The following is an 8,735-nucleotide window of genomic DNA, read 5'->3' as shown; positions in this document are numbered from 1 at the left end:
TGAAGAACACACATTAAAATACAGGTAAACCTAATTAATTAAATATATTTAATGACTCAACATGCAAAGCTTATTTCTGCTGAGGGACATGTGACTATTGAAGATAAATGAAAGATTCACAACTTACTTGATATTTGTTGCCTGACACTTTCTTGTACTTTCCATCAATGACAGTGATAATTTTTTTATGGTTAGGGATTATGGTAGCAGGGATGTAGCCATTCTGATGCCAGACCCTTCCGGGGAATGTCATTTGACCGTCGTAAGTTTTTCCACCTTTTACTGCACACTTAGGAAGATCAAATTCTCCTGCTGTTTGATTCACCCAACGGAAAGTTTCTGGCTTACTGAAATTTAAAGTTACATACAGATTTTTTTTAAAAAATGCCTATTGTATTTTAAAATTTGGCAGCATAAGGAAGTATATTCAAATATTCCTCTTGGGGTCATATTAATGAATTTTATAGAAAGCTCAAAGAGAAAAAAGAAACATGTTTCTTAAACGGGATGCCAAGCCTATTTTCCATATTGGAGATAACAGGTTAACATTCCAATACAATATTATCACGAAACTATTCGAAACACCAAGTGGTAACTTTAAATGAATGATTTCAAAACTATGGTGCAATCAAATTCAAATCAAAGAGTTGTACAAATGAATACTAATGTAATTGAAAAATATTTTTTTGGAGTTTCAGAGAATTAAGCCGATTGGAATATAAAGTGTATGTTTTAACCATTGCTATTATAACTTATGAATAGCATGCAATAAAAAAAACAACAAAGATCCTAAAGGAAAATATTTTATTTGTTAACAATGAGGGCACAATAGAATATTTCCGAATTATTCCATGAACAAGAGTGCAGAGTTGTGATTCTCCTAACCAGGGAGATGGCGCGCAATTTTAAAAACTGGCTAAAGGCGCAAAATTTCCAAATTAGTAAAGGGCTAAGAAGAAGAAGAAGTTAAGAGCAGGATGATAATTTTAAATGAATGATTTCAAAACTAAGGTGGAATTCAAATCATAGAGGTTTAAAAATAGTTACTATTGTAATTGAAAAACATTTTTTTGCATGTTGGTAAACATGTTCAAAGATACAAAATCAAACCAGATGGAATATAGTGTATGTTGAATTAGTGCTTTTCTAATTTATGAATAGCATGCAAAAACAAAGATCTCCAATAAAACTAATTTATTTGTAAAGAATGAGAGCACAATAGAATATTTTCGAAATATCCCAACAAGATCGCAGAGTTGAGTTTCTCCTAAGTAGGGAGAAATTAAACTTGAAACCACTTTCATGTACAAATTTTGGTTTAGCTTTTGATAATAATAATAATTTCAATTTGTATATATTACAGAAATTCCAAAAAAATTTTATGATCCTCGAAATCGGAGGTCGCAGATTTTTCAAACCCGCAATTTCCAAATTCGTCAAGGGCGCAGATGAAGAAGTTACGAGTTCTTAACTAAACAAGGTCTCCTAGTTACGACTGTTAGTTAATTACTACATTGTACATTATTGATAAATAAATTATTTTCCTTGCAGACCATTTGTTTTTTATTTATGTGACTTTTAAATAGCATTAATCTCTCCTTTTTTAACACTCTATTTAATCCCAGGGTTTCTTTTATTTCTTTCGTTGAGACTGACAGCCCGGGGACAGTCTTCTTTCCACAATAATTGTTTGACAGTCGTATATTGTTTACCTAACTAAAACTTCTTTTTTTTATAAGCAATTGCTTAACAGTTTTGTTATAAGACATGTATCTTTCTCCAGCCCTTATGGGTGTGGATAGAATGTGAAATTTCTCGTACACACTAACGTCAGATAAGTTTTATGAGCTGCTTAAGCAATTTTCAATATAAATAACAGATATATAAATTCGCATTACTCTTCTCAGTACTTGAAATAGTTTCACAAATAAAACCTTACCTTACACTGCTGGCTCCTGCAGCTCTCAACAATACGACCAGTGGTATATTGTTAGTAGCCATAGCTATATCCAATGGAGTCCTTTTTCTATTATCAGTTGCGTTGAGGCACGCACAAGAACTAATGAGGTGTTCAACAATCTCAAAATGATTTTTCTCGACGGCAACATGAAGTGGTGTGCTGCCATTCCGGTTTTTCGCATTGGGATCCGCTCCAAACATAATCAGCCAACGAACAGACTTAATATCACCAGAGCAGGCCGCCGCGTGTAGTGCCGTGTTATTGCAATGGTCAACATTGGTCACGTTGGCTCCAGACTCCAGTAGGCTTCGCACGATCGCTCCATGACCGCGTAAGGCTGCCCAGTGGAGTGCAGTTTCTCCTTCACTGTCCTGGTGGTTTATACATTTACGCCCTTTCAATTCCGAAAGTGTTCTCGTTGCCAATTGAATGTTCCCCGTCAATGCTGCCCTGTGCAGTGGCGGGAATTTCTTTTCTATATTACAAGTCATCTTTTTCCCCACAGTTAAAAACTGTTCGATATCCTCCTCCATACTGACATCCTAAAAAGTATTTAATGATACTAATGAATAAATAATAATCATTCAATATTTAGACATGGTCTCTTCTATTGAGAAGAAAAAGGTTCAAGTATAAATAAAAAAATGTGGGAACTGCATCGGGGTTTCTCAATTTTGTTTAATTATAATAAAATAAAATATTTATAATTTAGAAGTTTACAAATACTATAATTTTTTTTTAAATATCATATACAAAATAATAAAATATCAATGATGCAGGAATTATTGTTATAGCTATTTCTAAATATTTTTGAGTTCTAGACATTTATTTTTAATTTTCAATGTGGAACTACTACTTTATAATATCCCATATTATCTTTATTACTCGTCTCTAGATCCATTAAAAGCTATTATCTTATATAAAGTGTCTCTCGGTGCCTTAACACCTAGAGTCCCTAGCACATACTTGACCCACTAAGTTAATTCAAAATAGATTCACCTCCTTAGAAGGCAATGAATAAAAAACTAGCTCGTGGATTACAGTATTCGACCATTCTTTTGAATATAAATTGTGTATTAATTTCTCTGTGCCTTCTCTGATTTAATATTATAGATCCTATAATATTGATATATAAAATCTAGTTCTTGTTTAATATTTAATACCCTATCCTTCAGCTATCAGAGCGTAACCAAGGGTGAAAACCCCTTGATCATATTCCATACTGAGGATCTACAGGGAATACTTATTAAACTCACACACTATCTCGACTGTAAGCGAATACTTTACTGAGAGTAGTATCCGTTCCTGTAAGGACCAAAATCAAATACTTTTAGGACTTGCTGTCACCTTTGCAACCATAATTGAATACCTTACTGAATGAATTTTCCATCCTGAGGGGATTTACGACACATACCCATAGATGTCATCAATCAAACATTGTTAGTTCTTGATTCTGCACAAGGTTCACCTTATTGAAGGAAGAAATTATGGCAGTAGGATGACGGTCGTTATCCTTTAATGACTATTTGGATGCCCCTCGTTGCTTAAAATGCCAAGGGTAAGGCCACTTGTGAAGTGGAGGCTGTATATCTGGTGTGGCGAGTAGGCATTTCATGCAAGATTGTCCAATGAAAAAAGTAATGGATGCCCCGACTTGAGCTAATTGTGTTAAGGGAAACGCCAACTCACAGCTTATGTAGCATAAGATAGATAGCAAAAAGTACCTTGTGCACATAATGTGGTGCAGGATTTAGTAAAAACCCCTACGAAGATAGGTGTAATAAACTACAATATAGCATATTAAGCTAGCTTTGATTTGAGGTTCCAGGTTTTGGAGTAATAATTTTTTACTAGGACTTCTAAAAACTTAGGGTAAGAGATAAAAATGCTCAAGTGATTTTGGCAAAAACAGCACTATATGATCAACCTGATGATGCAGCCATACAAATGTTTTATGCAAAAGATAAAACAAAATAAACATTTTTTTAAAAACTTTTCAGCATTGCTTATATTATATGAATTAAAGATATATAGTTTAGATATACTTACACTAAAGGCTAAGCACTGATGTGCAAATATCGCAGAAAATACAAATAGCAACATTGCGCAAAAGTAAACTGAACTAGCAAATTCAACTAGACACGAGTATATTTATGCCAAGACAAGTATTAACCCTGAAGGATTACTGGCATTAATCTTAGTTAAGCTCTAGGACAGTCGCATGTAATAACTAACAGAAAAAACATATGTTATTTCAATGTATTAATATGGTGAAATGCAAGAAACCTCCTTTAGAATATTATATAATGCTCTATATTCACTTTAACAACGTTTTGGTGTGTATTTCTTCTCTTCAGGTACTATTCCTTAGGGTCAAATTTATCAATTTCATTTCCTAACTTTTGTCATTACAGTTACATGATTAAAAAATAATACTTTTTAATCATTAAATAATCATTCCTAACTTTTGTTATTTAAATTATAAAAGAAATTTAGGAAATGAAATTGATAAATTTGACAACAAGGAATAGTACCTGAAGACCGGAAAAACACCACAAAACATTATAAAAGTAAATATAGAGTATTGGATAATATTCTTAAGGAAGTTTCTTGCACCTCGCCACTTTAATACATAAGAATAAAAAACTTCCTAGAAAGTAATCAAAAATATTTTATTTCATGAAAAGAATAAAAAAATCAGAGAAAATGTATCTTTATTCTGTAATTTTTTTTCTAAATTACTTTTAGTACAGATTTTTGTTGCATTTCCATTTGAAATTTCAATTAACACAACTTCTTAGCTGTGAGATTTATTCTCCCACAGGACTAACAGTGCTAGTTATTTTTTCTAATAACAGTAAATTTTATTTATTTCACACCATGCTTGAGTTTCGTGGAAAAAAATAATTGCTACAATAGGTAAAAGGAAGAAACAATCCTTTTATTGATTGATATTAAACAGTGTGAAGAAACAATCAATGAAAGTTTATTGGCAACAAGTAATTGTAATTTTATATTTTATAATTTCATTTATTATGGATATATAATCTGTAAAATAATATATTTAATATTAATAAAATGGGCAGTTCCAGTTAACTCCTAAAAATTTACCAACCTGTTACCCTTTAAAATTTAGCTAACTGCCACACATAATTTTGGTCTTTATAAATATCTTGACTCAAAAATCAGAAAATACATTGTTTAAACAATCAAAATAACACACTCGGGCTAAAAACAACCACATATCTGCACTAAATAATATATTTATTTCATACAGGTACAATACTATACATCACAACAATAGTTATAAATGTTTATACTTATACATAAATCTAAAAAATAGAATCACATAATATTAATAGTACTTTGATCAATACTTATTTAACCCAAATAACCTAACTTCGTGGAACTGTGGAAGTTTCGGAAGTGTGACAAACACCAAGCTAACAAAGTTCACAGCAAAATGATTTGGATCATTTTTTGTGTAAAAGGACGTAAGGAAAAACCTAAAAATTAAAATAAATAAAATAAAACTATGGAATATCATAACAAAATATATCTTTAAAATTAAAGAAGTGATGTTTAAAAATAAAGGTAATTGGATGTTCAACACATTTTAATTGGAATGTAAATAAAGATGGATTGAAGTCAGAAAGGCCTTTTTAATTTGGTGTCATGATAATTGTAGATTTAAATACAAATGAGGTTATTTATATGTGAATTAAATAACTATAGCAATTATTTTGCACATGTTTTGCATAATAACAATTACAGCTATATTTTTTAACTATATTAAAAAAGTCTTCCTTTCCTTAAAAAATTAAAATCTATTACTTTTTATCTTTAAGGAAAAGAGAAGTGACAAAATAAACTAGAAATTTAGATTCATATCTTAATACAATCATATAACGTTATTTACCTAGATTAGGACTAATTGACAACAATAAATGCATATGTGAGAATAGCATCTATCAGACATATTACCGCTTAATTTATGGCTCTACTTTACTAGTCAGACCATGGATATACCTTATCAAAGCCATTTAGTTTACCAATGGGGATAGGCCTGTAGCAAGTACTTAATTCAAAAGTATTAAGATAAAAAAATAACATTCATTCCAGCCACCAAAAATAATGCAAGTCTTTGCATGTACAACCCATTTATAGATATCTTTTAATTATTGTTGTAAACATTGAACATAAAATAATTGTAATTAAGTTAAACTCTTCTTTATATATATTTAATAGACATTTTAAATGTCCTCATAAATAAATTGCCTGGGGAAACTGCATTAAGAAAACAATGCATACAAACAATAGATAACAAAATGTGTGTCTTATTTATGAATCCTAGTTGCAAGGTCATGACAAATTATTTAAATCATTGAGATGGAGTAAATGTTTCACTAAACATTTTTAGAAAAATAAGGTTAATTACATATTATCAATTTTCAAAATAAAATTTAATTGGACCAATATGTAAGCTCCATAAATCATAGTGTATGAAGTGTACAAAGTCGTTTGGAATGATTAACATTATTTATTAGTAATTAATTGAAGTTAATTTTGAAAAAGGGTGAATTTTTTATGAATAATTAATTTTTTAAATGGTACTAATTCTGAAACATACTACAATATGGTGGTTGGGGGCATACTCACCATACACAATGTGAAAACTATTGATGATCGAAGTTAATACTTAAAACTATAAAGTAATTCGTATTCATGTAAATTTAAGCCTTATAGGCCTATGAGCTTCTCTGTCAACTGAAAAGAATCTGTTGGGGGTTTATCTATCCAGAAAGGGAGAATCGACAACTGGAATCCAATTAAAGTAGAAATAATAAGAGTGAAAGTTGTATCTCACAACAATAGAACAGTGTTTATACAATAATAGAACAGTGTTTATAAGTCAGTAGATGCGTGTGGGCATATTGGAGTAATGCTTCAGCCTGTTCCTGTCTAACAATGTGATTAAGTACTGTATGTTTTGCAATGTTTGTGTAAAACTAGTTAATGAATTAAGTTTTTCGTTTTACATTTTTACATTGTATTACAATGTATTACATCGTTTTACATTACTACATTTTTACTTTTAATCACTTTTGACTAAGAAGAGAGAATGATTATTTTAAATATTCCTATAAATATGTTCCGAGGGGTTTTATTTGTTGAACTTTATTATATTTCTTTTCAGGAATTTATTTATATAGGGATTATAAATTAAAGTAAATAAAACAGAATGTCCTGACCAATATACAGTAACAATCTGATAGCAGATAGTATGATCTAATTTTATAAAAATAAGAGAACTTCAATAATAGGTAATTTTATTATTGCATTACTTCAGTAATTCGGGGATATTCCCGAAACGTTGTTATTGATTATATGAAATAAATTATTACAATTAAACAAGGAAGATTTGGGTCATTCACCGAATTCAATTTAATCCCAGAAACTCTTCCAGTAAAAGATCATTAAGATTAGGTAATTTTAAAATATTCAAGAGGCAGGTTAAGATAAGAAGGTGTCAAAGTACTGTTTACTCCTCTTAGCAGTAAAGTTGTACTTATAAAATTCATTATAATTATTAAAAAACTAATTTAATTTCATTTAATGCTGAAAAATATCAAGTGGGGACAAAAAATTGTGATTAAAAAATCGCTAATTTGCTTTAATTGTGGCAAGACTAAAAAAAAAAATTGTTTATTTAGTACAACTGAGATACCAAAGACAATGCACTAGACTGGGGTAATTAACTCTACTATTATCCTCCTGAAGACGGTCTCTAAATTATTCTACTTTTTACAAAGGAGCCCCAGTATAGATTTTTATCTTTACAATGCATTTAATACAGAATAAAATTTAAAAAATATATTTTTTGAGTTGAGTTAATATTGTACAACAGTGATATTGCCATACATTGAACATTTGGAGATTAAAAATTTTCCTAAGTAAAAGCATCAATAACCAACCACAAATGCATGTAAAAACATATTAAGGAATGAATTCCAATATAATTTCTTTTTATTATTGTAAATTAAGTATACTATAGAAAGCCTAATGATAACAAGTTATAAAAAATATTACCTGTCTATAACTGATAAAATTAGTATAAAAAACTTACATTATTATTGGTGCGGCCATCAGAAATTTTCTTGTTTTTGTAAATTGTCTTCCATTATCAATTTGTTCCCAATGGGTAAGTCTTCTGGATTCACCTTGATCCTGTGGTATCCAAGGCGCTCCTTTTATAATGTGAAGAAATACAAAATGGATCTGAAATGAAGGAAGTAAGAAAATAATAAAGGCTTCTCAACTTCTAATCAAGAAAATCAACGTATTTATGAGAAATTTAGGGAATTACCAAATTATGAATTAAATTTGTTATGGTCCAAGCTAAAGGTATTGTAAGTAATGGTACAGAGAGTATAATCAAATGGAGAACAAGCATTCCAATAGTATAGCTAAACCACATCCCTCTACTCTTTAACCAGGATGTATTAGGATTAGAATCACCATGTCCGCCGACTAACATTCCTAAAATAATAATAACGTAATTAAATAAGCAGAGAACTGAGAACTAATTAACAAAAAAAAAAAGATCACATATGCAAAGTTCCAAATCTAAATATACAATACAGACAGGTCACGAATGATTTTATAGACATTTATAAATATTATAAGTAAAGTATTAAACAATCACATCCTAATATAAATTTTAACAAACCTATAACTAATTTTCAACGATAACCAACAAATAGAAACAAAGACA

The 8,735-nt window shown here is 29.9% G+C and overlaps 2 protein-coding genes across 2 annotated transcripts in view; both read right to left on the bottom strand.

Moving 5' to 3' along the window:
- Positions 1-4,145, bottom strand: part of LOC106688051 (ankyrin-3) — a 6,667-nt gene extending 2,522 nt beyond the window's left edge. The window contains exons 1-3 of the mRNA XM_024363137.2: positions 4,010-4,145; positions 1,940-2,502; positions 128-347 (exon numbers count right to left, since the gene is read on the bottom strand). Of these exons, the coding sequence (XP_024218905.1) occupies positions 128-347; positions 1,940-2,502; positions 4,010-4,063 (837 nt within the window). The 5' untranslated portion in view covers positions 4,064-4,145. The remainder of the gene's footprint in view (positions 1-127; positions 348-1,939; positions 2,503-4,009) is intronic.
- Positions 4,146-5,205: 1,060 nt separating this feature from the next.
- ORMDL (Orosomucoid 1-like) lies at positions 5,206-8,500 on the bottom strand. Its single transcript, XM_014432317.2, has 3 exons — positions 8,328-8,500; positions 8,088-8,239; positions 5,206-5,466 (listed from the first exon to the last, which is right to left on the bottom strand). The coding sequence occupies exons 1-3, from the start codon at positions 8,496-8,498 to the stop codon at positions 5,331-5,333; spliced, it is 459 nt and encodes a 152-aa protein (XP_014287803.1). The 5' UTR covers positions 8,499-8,500; the 3' UTR covers positions 5,206-5,330.
- Between the last annotated feature and the right edge of the window lie 235 nt (positions 8,501-8,735).

This window comes from Halyomorpha halys, unplaced genomic scaffold (assembly GCF_000696795.3).
Source record: "Halyomorpha halys isolate HHAL.00 unplaced genomic scaffold, Hhal_1.1 Scaffold1045.1, whole genome shotgun sequence".
NCBI classification, from domain to species: Eukaryota; Metazoa; Arthropoda; class Insecta; order Hemiptera; family Pentatomidae; genus Halyomorpha; species Halyomorpha halys.
This window is presented reverse-complemented; position numbering and strand designations above follow the sequence as displayed.

What these genes read in the sequence shown, in the direction of transcription:
- ORMDL (XM_014432317.2), bottom strand. Translation starts at nt 8,498, where the DNA reads ATGTTAGTCGGCGGACATGGTGATTCTAATCCTAATACATCCTGGTTA. An exon ending in CAAATTTAATTCATAATTTG is followed by an intron (nt 8,240 to 8,327) that starts GTAATTCCCTAA and finishes CCTTCATTTCAG; the next exon opens with ATCCATTTTGTATTTCTTCA. An exon ending in ATGGCCGCACCAATAATAAT is followed by an intron (nt 5,467 to 8,087) that starts GTAAGTTTTTTA and finishes TTTAATTTTTAG; the next exon opens with GTTTTTCCTTACGTCCTTTT.